Here is a 26423-nt window from a genome sequence, read left to right as displayed (position 1 = left end):
TCAAAAAACCCAGTAGAAGGTGGCATACCTTATTATTTAAGCAGAGCTGCTTTCTTCTTGCATGCTCTCGATCTCACACGTAACTTTGAACACACACACACATGCACAGACGCATACACACAAACAAACACACTAAAAAACAGTGTTAGCTGCCACGTGAAGCTGCTCTGGTGAGAGGGCACCTACCATGAGACGACACCGCACATTAGCGGACACGTCTTGTCCTTTTGCCTATTATCTTGAAAAACAAACATAGGGCTGTCATTAAAGACCATCTGCACAGTAGGGACACTTTTGGCTGGTCCTTTCATTGCAGGTATTACTGTACTATCTCTCTAGACTCACAGCAAAAGCTTGCCGCATGGTGGAGAGACGGTCGCTGCCTGGACCCCCCAGCACTCCTCCTGTCGTTGCGCGGAAGCCTGTGAAACTGGTGCTGTCCTGAAGCTGAGTAGCCTGCACACACACACCGACAGATAGACGCAACAACAGACACACACACACATAAAAATCAAGATAAATTTCATGGTTTTAATTGATTTTGTTTATTCTTAAATTACATCAGTTTTGTTGTTGTAGCTTGTTTCTTTCCTTTGTCCAGTCTTTCTTTCTTATGCCTTTCAATCTCTCATCCTTACTGCTCCTTGTTATTTGCTTGTTTCTTTAATTTGCTTGTTTCTTTTCTTCTACATTTCTTGCTGTTGTTAGTTCTTTCTTTCTGCCTTGCAATCTCTATTCCTCTAGTTTTCTTCTACCATATTTATCTTTCCTTCTTCGTCTTTTAACCTGAACCTGGTCAAGCTTTGGACTACACAGTCTGGATGATGTAGGTCGTGTACGACCTATAAATGTTCTTTCTCAAAAAGGATTCAACGTAAAACATATAGGTTGTATACAACCCACATAATCCGAATCTGGGGATCAACTTTTTAGCACTTCTTAGCTGAGTATGAGTTGTACACAACCGACGCCATCCGAATAAGGATTAACACCGTAAAATTCCTTCTTAAATTCCATATGCTATATGTCCGTCTGTATGTTATGTCCTAATGCTGTGTGTTGTGTATACTTGCCAAACATATCTATTATAAATGTTGATGGATGAATGATGATAAATTGTAGACGGATGCATGTTATTGATTAAAAGCCCCACAATGATGTGCTTGGCAAAAAAAAAAAAAAAAAAAAAGAATAGAAAAAAAAGAAAAAAAAAGAATAAAAATCATAATTTTATATTTCTGATCTGCAATTGGTTTTCAAATAAAACAAAAAGAGGCAAAAAAAAAAAAAAATAAATAAATAAATAAATAAATTCCATATGCGTTATACATGACCCGCACCATCCAGATTGTCCAGTTCAAGTTAGGCCAACATTTATTTTCTTGTTTACAAATGTATCATTTGAAACTTGGTTGATAGGACGGTCCTATAGAGTCTGAGGACTACATGAAGTCTCAAGCAAAAACTCTGAATAGTTTCAGTGTCAGACACGACATACTTTTTATGTTCATAAAACATGTTTTGAGTATACTTGCAATGATGAATTATTTGTTATTTTAGCATGTAATTTGTATGCATTATTCTGACGATGTAAAGAAACAAGGAAATTCGTTTTGTGTAAAAGAAATAGATGCTTCGTATGTCTGTGGGACCCTGTTTTTACCGTCATGTCTATTACCTGTCACATAGTGTACATGCACAATAAACTATTTCATGTCTATTACCTGTCACATAGTGTACATGCACAATAAACTATTTCATGTTCAGGAATGAAAAAGTTGGAAAACAACATGCTGCTACTGCTGCAAATGCAAGTCTATTACACCATGTTCATAAGCATTCTGCATGATATCGTTCTTTATATTTTTTGTGCACAGATAATATTGAACTAAAATGAATGAAAGACATGTCTAAACCAGCACTCTGCTCCTTACCGATTCAGATCCAAGGCCTGGTCTTTCTTTCACGCCTAGTGCTCGGCCTCCCATGAACTTTCCTTTGCCACCCTTAAATCTCTTCTTGAACCAAGGGCACTGCACAGTCAATAAACATGGTTGGAATGAGCCAGTAACAAAACTAATATACATTGTACTGTACCATTCACAGATTTGGGAACCCTTGTTTTGCACTTGTAGTATTCTCAAACAAACTTGGTGTCATTTCATAAAAATGAGCGTACTCCACACAGCATTTGCTTCAAACATGCTTCACACACGTCTGTAGCACCGTTGATTAATTTTTCCAATACATTTAAAACAAATGCTTTTTTCAATGATTTACTGACAAAACTGTAATCATGTGTCAAAATATCGGATCAGCTTCAGGACGCCTTTGTGAAGACAAGTAGTGCAGGAACTTTTCTCGTCATATTTTTTTTTCACCGACCATACTGATTGTATTCTAGACAATGATGCGTACAAAATACGGCGAAATCGTATGGGTTCACAGGTCTGCATTCAAGCCATGAAAGTCAGCATCTAAAATGTAAAGTCTTCTTCTCATCCAGATTGACTGTCCACAACAAGTACAGTCTTCTTCTCATCCAGATTGACTGTCCACAACAAGTACAGTCTTCTTCTCATCCAGATTGACTGTCCACAACAAGGTACATGTACCCCAGAGATGCTTCACCTAGAGGGTCCCAGGACCCCCATGTTGATCTGTTAGGGGGTCCAAGGACTCTTCAGCACAACTTTAGGGGGTCCAAGGACTTCTCAGCACAGCTTTAGGGGGACCAAGGACTCCTCAGCACAACTTTAGGGGTCCAAGGACTCCTCAGCACAACTTTAGGGGGTCCAAGGACTCCTCAGCACAACTTTAGGGGGTCCAAGGACTCCTCAGCACAACTTTAGGGGGTCCAAGAACTCCTCAGCACAACTTTAAGGGGTCCAATGACTCCTCAGCACAACTTTAGGGGGTCCAAGGACCTCCTCGGCACAACCTCAGGGGGTCCAAGGACTCCTCAGCACAACTTTAGGGGGTCCAAGGACTCCTCGGCACAACTTTAGGGGGTCCAAGGACCTCCTCGGCACAACTTCAGGGGTCCAAGGACTCCTCAGCACAACTTTAGGGGGTCCAAGGACCTCCTCGGCACAACCTCAGGGGGTCCAAGGACTCATCGGAACAACTTCAGGGGGTCCAAGGACCTCCTCGGCAAAACCTCAGGGGGTCCAAGGACTCCTCAGAACAACCTCAGGGGGTCCAAGGACTCCTCAGCACAACTTCAGGGGGTCCAAGGACCTCCTTGGCACAACCTCAGGGGGTCCAAGGACTCCTCAGCACAACTTTAGGGGGTCCAAGGACGCCTCAGCACAACTTCAGGGAGTCCAAGGACTCCTCAGCACAAGTTCAGGAGGTCCTAAGACCAGGAAGACTTTTAGAAGTTCTCTGAGTGCTGCACAAAAGCGTTAATTGTCGCATCAATTAGATTAACTCTGTAAATTCACATCAAAACTGATTTGGGCACAGCTATATCTGTATCGGCTTCAACCTCCTTTTCTGTTGTCTTTCCCGCGCTGAACAGGCATTTCATTGGTGCTAACACTAGCAGAGGATTGCAGTCTGAAACTAGGTACCCACGGTTGGAATTATAAGACAAATGAAGTGCGTCCCTGGACCCACTCCTTTCAGGTTTAGTGCGCCGCAGAACAGGCATTTCATTGGTGCTAACACTAGCAGAGGATTGCAGTCTGAAATTAAGTACCCACGGTTGGTATTATAAGACAAGTGAAGTGCGTCCCTGGACCCACTCTTTTCAGGTTTAGTGCGCCGCGGAACAGGCATTTCATTGGTGCTAACACTAGCAGAGGATTGCAGTCTGAAACTAGGTACCTACGGTTGGTATTATAAGACAAGTGAAGTGCGTCCCTGGACCCACTCTTTTCAGGTTTACTGCGCCGCGGAACCCCTTCAGTGAATTTCTGGTACGTGTTTTGTTACTTCTACTTCTAGTGCGTACTGTGCACAGGGACACACAGTTTCACAAGCACTGTTAAATGGAATCAGCCACAATACAAACAGACCTGTACACATAGACACTACACGAGTTGAAGAGAACACCACATTCACCCACAAAGACTACAAAATAAGCGCTGATGCACCTTCAATTTTTGTTCTTTGAATAAATAACAAGAAGGGCAAAGCCCATGGGACTCACATGCTTGACCTTGACATGACCTTGACCTTCAGGGTCAAGGTCAAATAACTAAACCTAGCAATGACATCATACACTAAGAACTGCTTTACACATTTTTCCTACCAAAATACATGTGACCTTGACCCAAGGTCAAGGTCATCCAAGGTCATGCAACACAAAGCTGTTAATTCAAGACATAGGAAGTACAATGGTGCTTATTGGCTCTTTCTACCATGAGATATGGTCACTTTTAGTGGTTCACAACCTTATTTTGGTCACATTTCATAAGGGTCAAAGTGACCTTGACCTTGATCATATGTGACCAAATGTGTCTCATGATGAAAGCATAACATGTGCCCCACATCATTTTTAAGTTTGAAACAGTTATCTTCCATAGTTCAGGGTCAAGGTCACTTCAAAATATGTATACAATCCAACTTTGAAGAGCTTCTGTGACCTTGACCTTGAAGCAAGGTAAACCAAACTGGTATCAAAAGATGGAGCTTACTTTTCCCTATATATCATATATAGGTGAGGTATTCAATCTCAAAAACTTCAGAGAAAATGTGAAAAATGTGAAAAATAGCTGTTTTTTAGACAACATTTATGGCCCCTGCGACCTTGACCTTGAAGCAAGGTCAAGATGCTATGTATGTTTTTTGGGGCCTTGTCATCATACACCATCTTGCCAAATTTGGTACTGATAGACTGAATAGTGTCCAAGAAATATCCAACGTTAAAGTTTTCCGGACGGACGGACGGACGACTCGGGTGAGTACATAGACTCACTTTTGCTTCGCATGTGAGTCAAAAACTCAAAAACAAACCACACTGGGTCACTCCTTTAAATTTTAGCAATGACTACCCAGTAACAGCTTTACAGCCAATAATGATGTGACAATGACACGAAGATTCTCAGCAAACCCCTTTACCTGATTGGCAAGTTCAAGAAGAGCTGGTGGCGCCGTCTGGTTCGCTCCTTCCAAGTTGCGTACCAGCAAGGGAGCAAACTCTTTGTCTTTGTCAGTAATGAGCGTGTAGGCTGAACCCTTTTCACCTGAAAAAAAATCACATGTCTAGTGATGCCCTTGAAACAAGGAAAAAAGTATTGTAAAACAGAGTAAACTACCAAGAAACAAGTCGCGTAAGGCGAAAATACAATATTTAGTCAAGTAGCTGTCGAACTCACAGAATGAAACTGAACGCAATGCCATTTTTCAGCAAGACCGTATACTCGTAGCATCGTCAGTCCACCGCTCATGGAAAAGGCAGTGAAATTGACAAGAAGAGCGGGGTAGTATTTGCGCTAAGAAGGATAGCACGCTTTTCTGTACCTCTCTTCGTTTTAACTTTCTGAGCGTGTTTTTAATCCAAACATATCATATCTATATGTTTTTGGAATCAGGAACCGACAAGGAATAAGATGAAAGTGTTTTTAAATTGATTTGGACAATTTAATTTTGATAATAATTTTTATATATTTAATTTTCAGAGCTTGTTTTTAATCCGAATATAACATATTTATATGTTTTTGGAATCAGCAAATCATGGAGAATAAGATAAACGTAAATTTGGATCGTTTTATAAAAGAAATATTTTTTTTACAATTTTCAGATTTTTAATGACCAAAGTCATTAATTAATTTTTAAGCCACCAAGCTGAAATGCAATACCGAAGTCCGGGCTTCGTCGAAGATTACTTGACCAAAATTTCAACCAATTTGGTTGAAAAATGAGGGCGTGACAGTGCCGCCTCAACTTTCACGAAAAGCCGGATATGACGTCATCAAAGACATTTATCAAAAAAATGAAAAAAAACGTATGGGGATATCAATCCCAGGAACTCTCATGTCAAATTTCATAAAGATCGGTCCAGTAGTTTGGTCTGAATCGCTCTACACGCACGCACGCACGCACACACATACACACACACATACACCACGACCCTCGTTTCGATTCCCCCTCGATGTTAAAATATTTAGTCAAAACTTGACTAAATATAAAAAGTATTGTAAAACAGAGTAAACTACCAAGAACAAAGTATTGTAAAACAGAGTAAACTACCAAGAACAAAGTATTGTAAAACAGAGTAAACTACCAAGAACAAAGTATTGTAAAACAGAGTAAACTAGCAAGAACAAAATCTGAAGAAGATAGACTGCCAACGCTCCAAAACCAGAATAGCTTCAGGTAAAACTGAAGCCCTGCCTCAGGATACAACATTGTACAACACAAATATTTGACAAAGCTCAGAAGTATGAGCTAATAACCAAAAGGTGGATTGATGGAGAAACAAAGAGAAAATATATGCATGTCTATATCTCCTTCTTCGTTCATGGGCTGAAACTCCCACGTTCACTCATGTTTTTGCACGTGACGTATTTTACGTGTATGACCATTTTCACCCCGCCATTTCGGCAGCCACACGCCGCTTTCGGAGGATGCATGCTTAGTATTTTCTTGTTTCTATAACCCACCGAACTCTGACACGGATTACAGGATCTTTTCCTTGCGCACTTGGTCTTGTGCTTGCGTGTACACACGAAGGGGGATAAGGCACTAGCTGGTCTGCACATAAGTTGACCTGGGCAATTCAGAAAAATCTCCACCCTTAACCGACCAGGCCTGGCCGGGATTCGAACCCACGACCTTCCGCTAGGGAGGTCGGCATCTTATCCGGTGGGCCATTGCGCCCGTCACATGTCTATATGACTGATAGGTAATAAACAATAAACATGTCTCTGTGTACATTTACTAGGGTCACTAAAGCTCTACCTGCTCGTCCTGTTCGTCCGATCCTGTGAGTATGAGTGTCGATGTCTCGAGCAACGTCATAGTTGACCACAGTCCGGATGTGAGGGATGTCAAGACCTCGAGCTGATGGACAGAGAAAACGGGAAAAACATGCATAAATTGCAATAGAGAAAACGGAAAAACATGCATAAATTGCAAAAGAGAAAACGGAAAAACATGCATAAATTGCAATAGAGAAAACGGAAAAACATGCATAAATTGCAATAGAGAAAACGGAAAAACATGCATAAATTGCAATAGAGAAAACGGAAAAACATGCATAAATTGCAATAGAGAAAACGGAAAAACATGCATAAATTGCAATAGAGAAAACGGAAAAACATGCATAAATTGCAATAGAGAAAACGGAAAAACATGCATAAATGCAATCAAACTTAATACAACTCTTTCCAGGCCATGATGGAAAATTATATGAAACCGCAGTCAAGTATACAGTAGCAAAGAACCAGGATATTTAAACCCAGCTGCCTGTCGGCACTTTTTATATTTAGTCAAGTTTTGACTAAATATTTTAACATCGAGGGGGAATCGAAACGAGGGTCGTGGTGTATGTGTGTGTGTGTGTGTGTGTGTGCGTGCGTGCGTGCGTGCGTGCGTGTAGAGCGATTCAGACCAAACTACTGGGCCGATCTTTATGAAATTTGACATGAGAGTTCCTGGGATTGATATCCCCGAACGTTTTTCTCCTTTTTTCGATAAATGTCTTTGATGACGTCATATCCGGCTTTTCGTGAAAGTTGAGGCGGCACTGTCACGCTCTCATTTTTCAACCAAATTGGTTGCAATTTTGGTCAAGTAGTCTTCGACGAAGCCCGGACTTCGGTATTGCATTTCAGCGTGATGGCTTAAAAATTAATTAATGACTTTGGTCATTAAAAATCTGAAAATTGTAAAAAAAAATAAAAATGTATAAAACGATCCAAATTTACGTTTATCTTATTCTCCATCATTTGCTGATTCCAAAAACATATAAATATGTTATATTCGGATTAAAAACAAGCTCTGAAAATTAAATATATAAAAATTATTATCAAAATTAAATTGTCCAAATCAATTTAAAAACACTTTCATCTTATTCCTTGTCGGTTCCTGATTCCAAAAACATATAGATATGATATGTTTGGATTAAAAACACGCTCAGAAAGTTAAAACAAAAAGAGGTACAGAAAAGCGTGCTATCCTTCTTAGCGCAACTACTACCCCGCTCTTCTTGTCAATTTCACTGCCTTTGCCATGAGCGGTGGACTGACGATGCTACGAGTATACGGTCTTGCTGAAAAATGGCAGCTACTTGACTAAATATTGTATTTTCGCCTTACGCGACTTGTTTCTTCAATGCTTTAGTGGTAGTACAAATATTTTTATTACAGCAGACAGTACTGAATGCTAACAGAGAGAGCATAAGGTGTCTTGATTAGAAAATCAGGGGATCAGAACTCCAAAAATGTCCGGTAAGGTAAGGTAGGCTAGGCAAGGCTAAGGTAGGCTAGGCTAGGCTAGGCAAGGCTAAGCTAAGCTAAGCTAGAATAGGCTGGGCTAAGCTTTTGTTATTCTTTTTTCCTGAGAAGCTTAAAGCTACGCTAATCTGATCTAATCTAAGCTTAGCTAAGCTTTGCTATGCTAGGCTAGACTAGGCTAGGCTAGGCTAGGCTAGACTAGGCTAGGCGTAGCTAAGCTTTTGTTATTCTTTTGTCCTGTGAAGTTTCCTTCCTGGAAATTCGATTTGCTTTGTCCCCCGGGGAATGCACACTGCCATCCAGTAAGACACTACCGTAAAAGTCGACCTATAAGACGCACCTGGGTATAAGCCGCACCCCCCGATTTTTAAAAAAAAATCAGAAAAATCCATACACAAGCCGCTCCGGCATACAAGCCGCGCCTAGAAGCAAAGTTCAAGTCAAGAAACATCGAAAGTCAACGAAAAAAACACACACACACACACAAAAACGAACCGGCTAACTTGTCAGTTTTGCACTTTACTTTCAGCATCAGATGTTGAGTGATTCACAGAACTCTGGACTATCAAACTGTCCTCTCGTCCTGCACACAGCACCTGTAGTTAGTTCTGTAAATCACTCAACATCTGATGCTGAAAATCCGCTGAAGTCGGACTCCTCAGTGTCGGAGATGAACAAGTTCAGAATGGCTTCTGGCACAGAGTCACCGGAAGTGTCACTCTCGGCCCCACTGTCAGTGGCTGTCGTGTTGTCTGTCGCGTCGTCTGCTCCAGTGATGATCTCAGCCTTTCTGAAGCCGTTGATGATCGTTGACTTTTTGACAGCATCCCAAGCTTTCAGGACCCACTGGCACACATCTGCAAAGGTTGCTCTACGCATGCGGCCAGTCTTTGTGAATGATTTCTCGCCATCCACCATCCACCTCTCCCACTCATCCCTCATCACCACTTTGAAGGGCCGGTTCACACTGATATCGAGGGGTTGCAGGTACTTTGTTGTGCCACCCGGGATGATAGCGATGATGGAGTTGGTGGCAGTGACTGACTTTTTGACCTTCTCAGTGATGTGTGCACGCATGCTGTCCATGACTAACAGAGCTTTAGTGCGACGGAAGAAACCCCCTGGCCTTTCCCATAGCATTCTGTCAGCCAGGTGTCCATCATCTTCTCATCCATCCACCCCTTCTTGTTAACCTGCACGACGATCCCCTTCGGAAACTTTTCTTTCGGCATTGTGATTCGCTTGAAAATCACCATCGGCGGAAGCTTTTCACCCGAAGCCGTGCACGACAAAACACAGGTGAAGTGTGTTTTTTCATGTCCCGTTGTTTTCAGTGCCACAGAAGACTCGCCCTTTTTGTTTACTGTGCGTGTCAATGGAAGGTCAAAGGTCAACGGAACCTCATCCATATTTATGATGTTCTGTGGGTCAATCAGATTCTCAGCTACCTGCTCTTGTGCGTAGTTTCGAAATGACATCATTTTCTCCTGGACGTCTGGCGGCAGCTGTTGGCACAAAGTTGTACGTGCATGCAGTGACAGACCTTTGCGCCTCAAAAATCGGCAACACCAAGATTGACCGCCTTTGAAGTCGTCTATCTTCAGACGTGTTGCAATGGTGCGTGCTTTCAGACGAAGCTGAACAGTTGAAACACCGCGACCATCCCCACGTTGTGTGTTGACCCAGTCCTCCATTTCGTTTTCTAATTGTGGCCAGCGTGCCTTGCAACCACGGAATGCTTTTGTGGATTTCTTGCATTTCACAAGTTTGCCTCGTTGCTTTCGCCAACGCCTAATCATGCTTTCATTGACGCCGATTTGTTGAGCAGCAGTGCGATTGCCTTTTTCAACAGCCAAGTCTATGGCTGCAAGTTTGTAGGCTGCATCATAGGCCTGCCTCCGTGTTTTCGGCATCGTGGTTGTACGTTGCTTTGTTTTAGGAGATGTGCGTGTTGCTGTTCTCTGTAGTAGCAATGCGAAGTGATCGATCAAAACCGGTGTATGCCAACCCATTACTGTGTGAGTGTAAGTTATTGTCATGCTTCAAACTTCCGGAAAGAAGGTGAGTGAGTGAATTGAGGTAAACACAGCTGATTCAAGGCCATTACACAGCGGCGATCCAACTTCCGGAAACTAGGTCACTGAGCGAAGTCGGATACACGCCACTGATTCAGAAAAAGTCATTCATAAGCCGCACCGCCTTATAAGCCGCAGGGGTCCATTTAGGAAAAAAAAGTCGCGGCTTATAGGTCGACTTTTACGGTACACATTTTTTCTGATTTTTTTTCCAACAAGAGAAATTAGATCAGCCCTCACCTGCTACGTCGGTCGCCACCAGGATGGGAAATTCCTTCTTCTTGAACGCCGAGATGATCTCATTTCTCTCGTTCTGACTGACGTCACCATGCATGAGACCCACTGAAACATCGAGCATCAGTATGAGATACACATGATCTTTGTGATAATAACTGAGATACTACAGCAACATTTTTATATTAAAAAAAGAAACATGCAAGATTATTTTTGTTCTAAATGAAAGGTGGTAAGAAAAGCTAAATAGCAAAATAATAAAGATTGTCAGTAAGTACTGGTGTCACATGACTGATGTGAACCAGTTGATTGGCTAATGGCGATGCGCTAAAACTGTTAGCGCACTCTTGGAGTGCGCTAACTTTTCCACAGAGCGTATTCTTCTGCCCTTTGCCTAAGCGAGAGTGTACTCTCATTCTCAGAAGTAATCAATGACATGTAGCTTATATTCTCCACAATACCAATGATTATGACCATACATTTCCTGCTTCTCAATTAAAGCAGAAGTGTGGTTTTTTTCTGACAGATTGCATGTGCCTGTGCCACAGTTGCCACTGATCTAAAAATAGAACCCGCTGTGTCTAATTTTTCAGTTTCGACTTGCGAAGATTCCTCTCATAATTATGCCATGTTAGTGGCATGTAGCTTATTATCCACATTACCAAATGATGAGTTAGTATACAATTCCCAGCAGCTAACAGAAAACACAAGTGTTATTCCGATAACGTAGCAGCTAGATCAGCACGTAGCAGACTACACTGAAATACGACTGCATATCTGTTTAGTAAATGAATGTTTTTCGAATAATTATTTCAAGGCAAGAACAATCGGAATCAAAAACGTGTAGGGTTTAGAACGTTCTTACCATATATAAGACTTATTACCAGCCTGCCTCATGCGTGCACACTCAGTGCAACGTGACGAGCAATTTTTTTTTTTAAATGAGACTCAGTGCAGTGGTTCGATTGCTATAGCCTGGCAGACGACATAATTCCCGCTCAGCAAATTAACATGTTGGGCAAATGTCAACGATAAAACGATGGGGATATAATACGTGTAGGGTTCAGAGCACTCTTACCGTTCATATTTAGTACCAGACTCCCCGATGAGTGAAGATACCACATGAGAAACATGCCACATTTATTTTGAAAATGTGCTTTCCGTCGACCTTGGCAAGGGGCAAAACTCTGCACAGTCAATCTGTCGAAGCTCGATGAAGGTTTCGAATCGCAAATAACTAAGAGCACAGTCCTTTCTCCGAGTTTAAATGAGGTCTCTATGAAAGATTATCACTTTTTAGCTTAACGCTACACTGGAATTTACCAACAGAAATTAAAACAAGAGTTTGCGTGTGACGAAAGCACGACACACTTGAGACAGCCCACACAAAAGTAGATCTGACACAAACCTGACCACACAGTTACGCCTATCCAAATGCGCGTTGCAAAATGTGCGTTTTGAATCTTCTTTTTTATCTGGCGGTACTGACAATATCGTTATTGAAACAATCCCAGTGCACTAAGGGATTTATAGAGCAAATCTCGAAAATAATTATTGCACTCATCGCTATGCGCTTCGTTCAATAATGAATTTTCTCGATTTGCTCTATAAATCCCTTAGTGCACTGGGATGTCTCAATAACTTAAATAAGAAGTAAGTGACATATTTACCGGAGCATCATTTATGAGACCCCCCCCCCCCCCCCCTCTGGTGTGAAAATAAAAGAGAACTTTCTCTTGTCTACTGCCGGGAGGTCATTAACCTAATCAAAGGGTACCTGTCCTGAGAGATATTTTTGAATGGTCCCAATGTTGGTGTCTGACCACAGGTTCCACTGTGTGAATAAAAGACTACTTACATATGAAGTCTCTCGCCCGAAGCTGTGCAGCCAGTTCCTCTGAGTTGGCTTTCCTCGTCACAAAGATCAGAACACTGCCCGCTGAAATAATACAGATTGTTCATGGTAACTCTCAAAACTTACTGAACAACACTGTATGCCAACAAGATAAAGGCGGTCAAAACTGACTGAACAACACTGTATGCCAACAAGATAAAGGCGGTCACAACTTACTGAACAACACTGTATGCCAACAAGATAAAGGCGGTCAAAACTGACTGAATAACACTGTATGCCAACAAGATAAAGGCGGTCAAAACTTACTGAACAACACTGTATGCCAACAAGATAAAGGCAGTCAAAACTGACTGAACAACACTGTATGCCAACAAGATAAAGGCGGTCACAACTTACTGAACAACACTGTATGCCAACAAGATAAAGGCGGTCAAAACTGACTGAACAACACTGTATGCCAACAAGATAAAGGCGGTCAAAACTTACTGAACAACACTGTATGCCAACAAGATAAAGGCGGTCCTTAACTGAACAACACTGTATGCCAACAAGATAAAGGCGGTCCTTAACTGAACAACACTGTATGCCAACAAGATAAAGGCAGTCACAACTTACTGAACAACACTGTATGCCAACAAGATAAAGGCGGTCCTTAACTGAACAACACTGTATGCCAACAAGATAAAGGCGGTCACAACTTACTGAACAACACTGTGTGCCAACAAGATAAAGGCGGTCACAACTTACTGAACAACACTGTATGCCAACAAGATAAAGGCGGTCACAACTTACTGAACAACACTGTGTGCCAACAAGATAAAGGCGGTCACAACTTACTGAACAACACTGTATGCCAACAAGATAAAGGCGGTCACAACTTACTGAACAACACTGTATGCCAACAAGATAAAGGCGGTCACAACTTACTGAACAACACTGTGTGCCAACAAGATAAAGGCGGTCAAAACTTACTGAACAACACTGTATGCCAACAAGATAAAGGCGGTCCTTAACTGAGCCAGAAGTCGACTTCGCTTAGTCTTTTCACCTAAAACCTCAGTGCTAAAGCTTGGGTGAAGTATACTTCAGCAAGTTAACACTTTCTACCCCAGCTATGTTGACCAATTTTTTTTAGCCGAGACCAGCTGTGCTGCAGCAGGTCACTCAGAATTGTAGTAACTGTGTAGAAATATAAAATTTCAAAAATAAATTTTGATTTAATTAATATACTTACCAACTCACATAGAAAGCATTAACTTCAGTTAAAGTGCTAGGACACTGAACTACGCTTCACCCCAAAGGGGAAGCAACCCCCTAAAAAAGAACGGCCTTGACCTCTAACCCAAGCTATACAAGAGTCGAGGTCATACCGTCACGTGACCTATCACGCGTGACTCAACCGCCGCCATGTTGAAACCTCACTCCCACTGAAGTGATCTGTTCATTTTTAGGGAAACCCTAAGCAATAACTTCGTTTTGTGATAAGACATTGAAGCACTCTTGCATGGCAACATGGGGAAATAACTCTGAAACAAAAACCGTATGCCATATAAGGCATGGTCCTTAGCGGTTATTTCCACTACCGGTGTACTGCGCCTGCGCAGGATGTATACCGGTGAAACTCATCCCGTATTAAAACATATACCCCCTTTAAAAAATTTGCGGGGCAGGCTGGGAGGGAATTCAATATGTGAGTTGGTAAGTATATTAATTAAATCAAAATTTATTTTTGAAATTTTATATTAAATTACATATTCTTACGCAACTCACATAGAAAGCAGATTGCTAATTTAGGTGGTGGGCAAATGAACTCACAGTTAACATCTTGCAAGTATCTGGCCTGTAGCTACAATAGCTGGCAAACCGAAATTTCTGTTCTGCCGAGCACCAGATACGTCCCCAGGAAAACATAAAAAGACATCTTCTGCAGAAGATGTCTAGTAGATGTGTGCTAAAATAGCGGGTACTTAAAATACCCCACCGATAGAAACTCATGACTACGTCCCTGAACGTTCAATGAGCTGCATTCGTGACTTATGTAAGTCTCTCAGACTTGAGAACAGGTAAAGAAGAGGCCTACACTCTGACCTCTTGAGCCCGTGCTGCCTGAAAAGGGAGGACTGACTGCCCCCCCCCCCCCTTTTCCTTGCCACCACTGTAGGCATGCCTAATCAATGTGGCAGTCCATTTAGCTAAGGTTGACTTCACTAAATCATTGCCTCTAGAAGAGGCTAATTTTGTCAAGGATTAAACAATCCGAACTCAAAAACTCCAAAACTAGGAGCAAGTCCCAAGTCGGGACTGGAGATTTGCTTTCAGCCAACCAAAGGGAGGTTCCCTTTAATCACGCTGGCTACAAAGAACCCAAGTGAAAATATTTTGCGACCTAGCTGTGTCAGTGCAACTGAAATCACATAAAGTCTTAATTCAGAGACGTGGGAGAAAAATCGGAAAGCCAGGATAGGTGGTTCGCCACCCGCATTGAACGGAGAGAAGTGGAGTTCTTTCCGTTAATATACGCCATTAGTTCCAAGCCAGTCAAAGTGACACAAAACGAAGACGCTGAACCCCTATGGAATCTCTAGACCAAATCCAGAGTTGGGGCAGAAGCCCCTGAGCGTCTCAATGATTCCCTTACAGTAGACACCCGTGTGGCTCGAGTGTAAAAACGGCGCCCTCTTGCCAGCCCAAAGGACTGGCAACCAAGATTGAATGGGCCCATAATGTGCGACCAACAGGCCGCTCAAAGTAAAATCGAGAGTATTATCCGGGAACAGGGAGACGAACATTAGCAGAAGGTGATAGTACCGAGAGGCAAAACTTCTATCAGCGGCTTCTCCAAATTCACCAGAAGGAGTAGAAGCGCGTAGTGAGATAGGGTCCAATCCGAGTGGACATTCTTGGCCGACTGACTAGAGTCTGCCAATAAATACATAGAGCCTCTCAGAAAGGTACTTCACCGCTAAAAAGATCTCGTGGTGGTAAAAACCACATCAAAACCTCGCATGCTCGCTGTGGCAGTGATAAGGGGCGAGATGCCACCCCCTGCTTATTGAGATAAAAGACCACTGTGGTGTTGTCTGATTGAATCAACACATGTTCTCCCCTGACAAGAGGAAAGAAATCCGCAAGAGACAGAACTGCTTCGCTGGTGGAGAGAGAACCAACGGGAACGCCCTGCATGAGCAGTGGTGTGAGAATCCAAAGATTGGTTGTGTCTGTGAACCAGTCAAGAAAAGACACTAACATGTTCCAGCTCTTCATTTGATTGCTTAGAAAACGAAACCAGAGCCCTGAAGATCTGAATTAAATATATGCACGATCTATATAAATGACCCAACAGGAAGGGCCCCAGTGCCTCCCTCAATAAAGTGGAAGTTCTAATCGCCCCTCCAGCCGCTGTGGGAAAACACAGAGGCAGAGAGAAGAGTGGAGCCGAACGCTAAGACTCCAGTTGACAAGTGCCAAGAGTATGCATGAAAGCATGCTATTGTTTGCCCACTGAACCCTACCGCTAAATCGCCTCGAGGAGATAAAGTGGTTGGCGGGTATTTGGCAACGTGCCATGCCGAGAAGAAGATAAAAAACCAAAGCTGAGAACGGCCAGCTTAGCGCTTTTCTCTGATAAGAGAAGCCGAGGCCTGCCGTGGGCTTTTCCTTTTGCTGTGAGATTCTCTCTGTTAGAGAAGAGTCCGTGTGCAAATAAGAGGATTCGCAAAGAAGACCCTCGAGCAAGGAAGAGATTTAAGTCTCACCGACAGAACAATACTGTCGGCCGAGGCCTTTTCCCAGACGAACAGCAAAGCTAAACCCTTTGTATATATATGTGTCCCGACAGAACACAAAGGCATCCCGTGAGTACGAAACCGCACAAGGGAAAGAACGAATCAAAGTCTTGTACCAAGACGCGGATAATAGAAAGAAGAGCGGCCACAATCTTCCACAGCCAGGAGATCATTGTTCTTGAAAACAGACAGTTTCTCCTTGCTATGAACGTTAAGATGTATGATCGACAAGTCCGGTGCAACCGGAAGCGGTTCCGTAGTACGAAGAAAAGAATAAACTAAGTTCTTAGGCTTGGTGTAACCTAGGACTACGGATATCGCTCAGCGAGTGAAGCGTTACTTGCGCGGGTGACGCAAGCGAAAGCAACGCCGCATCGCTGCCCACAAAGGAAGTGGTGGAAAAGGAGAATCATATGAGAAAACTTCCCCAAGTTAAAATTCTAGAGCCAGACAAGAAAGCGTCCCTGCGTGTGTAAACCGCAAGTGCGTACAACCGTGCCACGACTGACATTTGTTCGGCTGAAACCTTAGCCAAAGAGGCCAGGAGTATGGGGACGTCTTTCACGCTAGAGTCGTTTCGAAATACGAAAGGATCCGACGACACCGCGATCGACCGCGAAAGAGATCGAAGAAGTGTCTCTGAAAGAGACGCAAGTTCCAACGAGTATCTTCCCGTTTCATCCAAACCAAGTAATGCGCCTTCAGAGTAAGCACAATGTTTGTCCAAACGATAGACATCCTCTCTGAGATTAGCCGACTCCGGAGTGACCGGAAGCGGTGCACTCGGCAAAGCGTAAGTCTCAATAAGACTGTGATGACGACGGGAGAGAGCAAACTTGCGTGAATGAAACGAAGTGCTCGACTTCCGTAACTGGTCTGAGGCAAGCCATGGCTGAGCAGCATCAGGAGCCTGACCGTGCGCAGCCAGTAAAGGCACAGTATCCACAGGCAAGCTATTCTCAGAACCCGAAGTTCTAGCCAGCACCCTGGAAAGTTCGTAAGCAACAGGAGACTCGCTAAAACGATATCCCTGAACTTCCATTAAAGCAGGGCAGAAATCACCCACCACTGAGGGTGGTGGTGCCGCAGAGCTTGTCATAGCTGTCACCCCTTCAGCGAAGTACTTGGCAGACACCTGAGCTGCAGTAACCATAGCTGGTTTAAGTCTGAGTGACAACTTGACATCAACTTCCTCCTCAGAAACTGAGTGAGAATCGTCGAACTCCGAATCTGCTGTGGCCGGACCGTGAAAGTCACTGTGACTAGCTGCGTCACTAAAACGATCCACCACAGGCGAGGCTGATTGCAAAACGGAATAACCGTGCAAAGCCTGCCCGAAAGCAGCTTCCTGCCCAGAGGGAGGAAGTTGAGACTTGTTTACATTCACCGGAGACATACCAGTCTGCCTGTGAGTACAACTGTCTCGTTGTCCGGTGTCGACCCCCCGTGAGTTCCGCTTGCTAAGAGCGATAGCCTCTGGGAAAGTCGAACTTTCACCCCCCGGCCGTGGCGGGGGGGCTACTAGTTCCGGCCCAACTTGTTGTCCGGTGTCGACCCCCCGAGTTCCGCTTGCTAAGAGCGATAGCCTCCGGGGAGTCGTACTTTCACCCCCCGGCCGTGGCGGGGGGGCTACTAGTTCCGGCCCAACTTGTTGTCCGGTGTCGACCCCCCGAGTTCCGCTTGCTAAGAGCGATAGCCTCCGGGGAGTCGTACTTTCACCCCCCGGCCGTGGCGGGGGGGCTACTAGTTCCGGCCCAACTTGAACACTTTCACCAGAGAACCTGGCTACCGGTGAACTTGACTAACCTGTAGAGCGTGAAAGCTCCTCGTATGAAGTAAACACACTCCTCTGCGTGCACGTCAGCCGAAGTGACTGTGCATGAAGGCGGAACCTCGATGCGTGACAACAAGCCGCGTCGCCCACTCCCGCCGGGAGCGAGCACAAAATCGACGAATGGCAACATGTTATACATTTGGGTCGAAAACATCTCAAAAAAGGGAAGAAAAACCATCTTTAACACAAGTATTCTTTCCCACTGTGTTTGCCTTGGCTGAAGTAACCTAAATTTAACCTGCTTCAGCACCGGCATGATAGGACTCATAGGGTCCGAAATTTAACAGACATTCTTTCTTTCTTCTTTATATAGTGTTTAAAGCCATAAGTACTCGATGACTAAACACACTAATTGCTTTACCCGCAGCTGGAGACATGCTAAATTAAGTTCCCTGCAAGATATTGCAATTTTATTTTGATCTAGGTCGTCCTATTTATCTAGATTTGCCACAGAGGTAGCGTTGACGCAAGGGAAATACCTCCGCGTCTTTGTTGACATCCTCACTTTTTCAGAGGCTAGAACAAGCTGTAAAACAAGTATATGGTCGGCGCATGGCGACATATCGTCATTACATGGTCTTATGGTGCGTTTGACATCGATTATAGACAAACTACACTTTGTAAACACGGGAGCGCGTACATATGCCTTTAACGTCGTTTTCAACCATTCAAGGCTATTTAACAGACGTAGTAGTAAGAGAAGCTGGGTCAAGAACAGAAAAGGTAGTGCCTTTGCCTTTCTCTTTAAGCGAAACTTAATAGGAGAAACCTCAGCAGCTACTGACTAGTCTGTGGTTTCTATTTCTCCTTGTCAGCCATTGCTGACAAAAAACCAGTCTGAGTTATGATATTGATAAACAACCAAAAGCAAAAAATTAGAACGAGCTCACCCAAACTTGTGCATGAGAAGCAGGGACCTGTAGACGGGGTGAAACACTGTCCAGAAGACAGTAGGCTAAAAGCCTGCAGCGTAGTGTAAAAAGCGTCCGAACTACTTGGTGACTGAAGTGGGAGTGAGGTTTCAACATGGCGGCGGTTGAGTCACGCGTGATAGGTCACGTGACGGTATGACCTCGACTCTTGTATAGCTTGGGTTAGAGGTCAAGGCCGTTCTTTTTTAGGGGGTTGCTTCCCCTTTGGGGTGAAGCGTAGTTCAGTGTCCTAGCACTTTAACTGAAGTTAATGCTTTCTATGTGAGTTGCGTAAGAATATGTAATTTAACTGTGTATCAACACGCTGGAATGCAGGCGTAAGATCAACGTTACAGGAAGCGACTGAAGTGACTGTGTGTCCGGATATATCCGTACCAGGTCAGATACAGCCATATGAATGGGTACTTTTCTTTTTTTTGTTTTTTTGTTGTTTAACGCCCAGCCGACCACGAAGGGCCGTATCAGGGCGGTGCTGCTTTGACATTTAACGTGCGCCACACACAAGACAGAAGTCGCAGCACAGGCTTCATGTCTCACCCAATCACATTATTCTGACACCGGACCAACCAGTCCTAGCACTAACCCCATAATGCCAGACGCCAGGCGGAGCAGCCACTAGATTGCCAATTTTAAAGTCTTAGGTATGACCCGGCCGGGGTTCGAACCCACGACCTCCCGATCACGGAGCGGACGCCTTACCACTAGGCCAACCGTGCCGGTCTATGAGTGGCTACGGATATATCCGTACCTGGGAGACAATGAGTTAAGCACAGGCTTAAAACTGGTATATCCACACAGTTTCCAGACAATAACACAAAGACAAGGAAGTCAGTGGAATCGTTTCATTTTCAAGAAATAATCACCCAGAACTTTCAGTTAAATGACTGTTACACTTACAGTCACAGACCTTATTCTTTCTGGATTCAGTGGTTACTGGTCACTACTTTTATAACAAATGGTCTGTCTGTCTGTTCTTCCCCTCTCAGTTACTACTCCGGGCCCTTGTTACATGCAAGACGTTACTCATGAGAGATACACTCAGGTTGAAAAATTATTATTGGTTGGGAAAAAAACAAATTAAACTCAAAACAAGTTTCAAAACAAGAGCTGAAGCAAAGCTTCTTCTTTGTTCATGGGCTGAAACTCCCACGTTCACTCGATCATGACTTTGCACGAGTGGGTTTTTACATGTATGACCTTTTTTTACCCTGCCATTCAGGCAGCCATTCGCCGCTTTCGGAGGAAGCATGCTAGGTATTTTCTTGTTTCTATAACCCACTGAACTCTGACATGGGTTACAGGATCTTTTCCGTGCGCACTTGGTCTTGTGCTTGCGTGTACACACGAAGGGGGATACGGCATTATTAGATCTGCACATAAGTTGACCTGGGAGATCGGAAAAATCCCCAACCTTATCCCACCAGGCTGCTGCGGCCTGGATTTGAACTCACGACCTTCCGAATAGGAGGCTGATGTCTCATCCACTAGGCCACTGCGCCCGTCTTGAAGCAAAGCAAGAATGTGAACAAAAAAAGAAACTGGAACTTCATCGGAGGTAACACTGAAGTGAGTATGGGTGTTTGGGGGGGATGGGGGTTGAGTCCATCGAAAAAGAGAAAAAAAACACGATTAGCTAGAAATAAACTGGTAGACAAGAACTGAGAGAAAGCATGAACAAAGAACAAAGTGGAACTGACTGGACGTGAATTCCACCAGCCGTCGCACGAGCCATGTCCATTTTGCTGGTCCTGTGCTGGGCAAGACCTGAACATACTGTGTCACATCTTGGTTGGCCTGAAAGAAACATAGCAATTTGCTGGAGTAAATCTTAATTTAAAAATTACATTCTGAACCTCATATATTCACGACTTCACATCACATCAAACTATATGTACAGTGAATAATACCATCAATGCATGCGTGGTAGATTTGTCATTTACAAACCATATGCCACAAACACACATGTACGAGGGGCACTCATTATGTTTTGCAACCTGGATTTTCTACAACACTTACAGCCAATCTGTCTACTCCAGTTTTTGGAAGAATCCATCCTCAGCGTGTACACATTGTACCATCCTCTTAAACCAGCTGTCCATGACACCCCAACACAAACACTGTCCATCTAACAACACAAACACTGTCCATCTAACAACACAAACACTGTCAATCTAACAACACAAACACTGCACATCTAACAACACAAACACTGTCAATCTAACAACACAAACACTGTCCATCTAACAACACAAACACTGTACATCTAACAACACAAACACTGTCAATCTAACAACACAAACACTGTCCATCTAACAACACAAACACTGTACATCTAACAACACAAACACTGTCCATCTAACAACACAAACACTGTCAATCTAACAACACAAACACTGTCAATCTAACAACACAAACACTGTCCATCTAACAACACAAACACTGTCCATCTAACAACACAAACACTGTACATCTAACAACACAAACACTGTACATCTAACAACACAAACACTGTACATCTAACAACACAAACACTGTCAATCTAACAACACAAACACTGTACATCTAACAACACAAACACTGTACATCTAACAACACAAACACTGTCAATCTAACAACACAAACACTGTACATCTAACAACACAAACACTGTCAATCTAACAACACAAACACTGTCCATCTAACAACACAAACACTGTACATCTAACAACACAAACACTGTACATCTAACAACACAAACACTGTCCATCTAACAACACAAACACTGTACATCTAACAACACAAACACTGTCAATCTAACAACACAAACACTGTCCATCTAACAACACAAACACTGTACATCTAACAACACAAACACTGTACATCTAACAACACAAACACTGTCCATCTAACAACACAAACACTGTACATCTAACAACACAAACACTGTACATCTAACAACACAAACACTGTACATCTAACAACACAAACACTGTACATCTAACAACACAAACACTGTCAATCTAACAACACAAACACTGTCCATCTAACAACACAAACACTGTCCATCTAACAACACAAACACTGTCCATCTAACAACACAAACACTGTCCATCTAACAACACAAACACTGTACATCTAACAACACAAACACTGTCAATCTAACAACACAAACACTGTCCATCTAACAACACAAACACTGTCAATCTAACAACACAAACACTGTACATCTAACAACACAAACACTGTCAATCTAACAACACAAACACTGTACATTTAACAACACAAACACTGTACATCTAACAACACAAACACTGTCAATCTAACAACACAAACACTGTCAATCTAACAACACAAACACTGTCAATATAACAACACAAACACTGTCCATCTAACAACACAAACACTGTACATCTAACAACACAAACACTGTCCATCTAACAACACAAACACTGTCAATCTAACAACACAAACACTGTCAATCTAACAACACAAACACTGTCAATCTAACAACACAAACACTGTACATCTAACAACACAAACACTGTACATCTAACAACACAAACACTGTACATCTAACAACACAAACACTGTACATCTAACAACACAAACACTGTCAATCTAACAACACAAACACTGTCAATCTAACAACACAAACACTGTCAATCTAACAACACAAACACTGTACATCTAACAACACAAACACTGTCCATCTAACAACACAAACACTGTACATCTAACAACACAAACACTGTCAATCTAACAACACAAACACTGTACATATAACAACACAAACACTGTACATCTAACAACACAAACACTGTACATCTAACAACACAAACACTGTCAATCTAACAACACAAACACTGTCAATATAACAACACAAACACTGTCCATCTAACAACACAAACACTGTACATCTAACAACACAAACACTGTCCATCTAACAACACAAACACTGTCAATCTAACAACACAAACACTGTCAATCTAACAACACAAACACTGTACATCTAACAACACAAACACTGTACATCTAACAACACAAACACTGTACATCTAACAACACAAACACTGTCAATCTAACAACACAAACACTGTCCATCTAACAACACAAACACTGTACATCTAACAACACAAACACTGTCCATCTAACAACACAAACACTGTCAATATAACAACACAAACACTGTCCATCTAACAACACAAACACTGTCCATCTAACAACACAAACACTGTCCATCTAACAACACAAACACTGTCAATCTAACAACACAAACACTGTCCATCTAACAACACAAACACTGTACATCTAACAACACAAACACTGTACATCTAACAACACAAACACTGTCAATCTAACAACACAAACACTGTACATTTAACAACACAAACACTGTACATCTAACAACACAAACACTGTCAATCTAACAACACAAACACTGTCAATCTAACAACACAAACACTGTCAATATAACAACACAAACACTGTCCATCTAACAACACAAATACTGTCCATCTAACAACACAAACACTGTCCATCTAACAACACAAACACTGTCAATCTAACAACACAAACACTGTCAATCTAACAACACAAACACTGTCAATCTAACAATACAAACACTGTCAATATAACAACACAAACACTGTCAATCTAACAACACAAACACTGTACATCTAACAACACAAACACTGTCAATATAACAACACAAACACTGTACATTTAACAACACAAACACTGTACATCTAACAACACAAACACTGTCAATCTAACAACACAAACACTGTCAATCTAACAACACAAACACTGTCAATATAACAACACAAACACTGTCAATCTAACAACACAAACACTGTCCATCTAACAACACAAACACTGTACATCTAACAACACAAACACTGTCCATCTAACAACACAAACACTGTCCATCTAACAACACAAACACTGTCCATCTAACAACACAAACACTGTCCATCTAACAACACAAACACTGTCAATCTAACAACACAAACACTGTACATCTAACAACACAAACACTGTACATCTAACAACACAAACACTGTCCATCTAACAACACAAACACTGTCCATCTAACAACACAAACACTGTCCATCTAACAACACAAACACTGTCCATCTAACAACACAAACACTGTACATCTAACAACACAAACACTGTCAATCTAACAACACAAACACTGTACATCTAACAACACAAACACTGTCCATCTAACAACACAAACACTGTCCATCTAACAACACAAACACTGTACATCTAACAACACAAACACTGTCAATCTAACAACACAAACACTGTCAATATAACAACACAAACACTGTACATCTAACAACACAAACACTGTCAATCTAACAACACAAACACTGTCAATCTAACAACACAAACACTGTCAATCTAACAACACAAACACTGTCAATATAACAACACAAACACTGTCCATCTAACAACACAAACACTGTCAATCTAACAACACAAACACTGTCCATCTAACAACACAAACACTGTCAATCTAACAACACAAACACTGTACATCTAACAACACAAACACTGTCCATCTAACAACACAAACACTGTACATCTAACAACACAAACACTGTCAATCTAACAACACAAACACTGTACATCTAACAACACAAACACTGTACATCTAACAACACAAACACTGTCAATCTAACAACACAAACACTGTCAATCTAACAACACAAACACTGTCAATATAACAGCACAAACACTGTCCATCTAACAACACAAACACTGTACATCTAACAACACAAACACTGTCCATCTAACAACACAAACACTGTCCATCTAACAACACAAACACTGTACATCTAACAACACAAACACTGTACATCTAACAACACAAACACTGTCCATCTAACAACACAAACACTGTACATCTAACAACACAAACACTGTCAATCTAACAACACAAACACTGTACATCTAACAACACAAACACTGTACATCTAACAACACAAACACTGTCCATCTAACAACACAAACACTGTCCATCTAACATCACAAACACTGTCAATCTAACAACACAAACACTGTCAATCTAACAACACAAACACTGTCCATCTAACAACACAAACACTGTCAATCTAACAACACAAACACTGTCCATCTAACAACACAAACACTGTCCATCTAACAACACAAACACTGTCCATCTAACAACACAAACACTGTCCATCTAACAACACAAACACTGTCCATCTAACAACACAAACACTGTACATCTAACAACACAAACACTGTCAATCTAACAACACAGCAGCTGGCTGATCCTTGCAAAAATTTGTACACACCTCTCCTACTTCTCCTTGCACCACACGCACGGGGTCGGCCAGAATGTCTCGCGCCAGTTTTTCCACTCGCTTCCGGAAAGTGGCACTGAACAGCAGGGCTAAAGCAAGAAAATATATCTCATCAAGTTGTACAAAAATCACAGAAAAAAGGAAAAGGAACACACCGCAGCAAAAAAGCACTTTTGTGAAAGAGTAACCCTTTTTAAAAGAACCCCCCCACCCCCTTCTCTGCAGTTTCTGTGTCCGATTAGTTTAAAATGAAACGCTAACTGTGCAAAATCACATGTCTACAAAAACCTGAACATGGGAGATTCTCTGGACAACTGACACTATAAGCTCCTGGCAGGCCTTTTTTTCCCATTCCCTTATCACAGAGAAAACAGTTCTTTGTTTACACATATCACCAATAATACAAGAACAATAATCACAGAGAAAACAGTTCTTTGTTTACACATATCACCAATAATACAAGAACAATAATCACAGAGAAAACAGTTCTTTGTTTACACATATCACCAATAATACAAGAACAATAATCACAGAGAAAACAGTTCTTTGTTTACACATATCACCAATAACACAAGAACAATAATCACAGAGAAAACAGTTCTTTGTTTACACATATCACCAATAATACAAGAACAATAATCACAAATGTCTCGTTTTTTTAAAAGACGAACTACACTTTTCCATCCATTGTTTAATTGTATGGACAATAAATTATCTTATGTCTTATGTCACCGAACCGTGTAGTTGTATCCATCCCACTGAACTCATTCTACTGCACACACAGGGCATACCAAGGTATCCATCCCACTGAACTCATTCTACTGCACACAGGGCATACCAAGGTATCCATCCCACTGAACTCATTCTACTGCACACACAGGGCATACCAAGGTATCCATCCCACTGAACTCATTCTACTGCACACAGGGCATACCAAGGTATCCATCCCACTGAACTCATTCTACTGCACACAGGGCATACCA

General features: G+C 42.3%; 1 protein-coding gene across 1 annotated transcript in view; it reads right to left on the bottom strand.

Moving 5' to 3' along the window:
* Positions 1–26423, bottom strand: part of LOC138981057 (ATP-dependent RNA helicase DDX42-like) — a 56431-nt gene that overhangs the window by 3259 nt on the left and 26749 nt on the right. Inside the window, exons 12-19 of the mRNA XM_070353859.1 lie at positions 25432–25529; positions 20818–20914; positions 12573–12653; positions 10721–10822; positions 6910–7011; positions 5068–5192; positions 1935–2033; positions 346–456 (exon numbers count right to left, since the gene is read on the bottom strand). Coding sequence (XP_070209960.1) covers positions 346–456; positions 1935–2033; positions 5068–5192; positions 6910–7011; positions 10721–10822; positions 12573–12653; positions 20818–20914; positions 25432–25529 — 815 coding nt within the window. The remainder of the gene's footprint in view (positions 1–345; positions 457–1934; positions 2034–5067; positions 5193–6909; positions 7012–10720; positions 10823–12572; positions 12654–20817; positions 20915–25431; positions 25530–26423) is intronic.

This window comes from Littorina saxatilis, linkage group LG12 (genome assembly GCF_037325665.1).
Source record: "Littorina saxatilis isolate snail1 linkage group LG12, US_GU_Lsax_2.0, whole genome shotgun sequence".
Taxonomy (NCBI): domain Eukaryota; kingdom Metazoa; phylum Mollusca; class Gastropoda; order Littorinimorpha; family Littorinidae; genus Littorina; species Littorina saxatilis.
The sequence above is the reverse complement of the archived record's forward strand: the minus strand, read 5'-3'. Positions and strand labels throughout refer to the sequence as shown.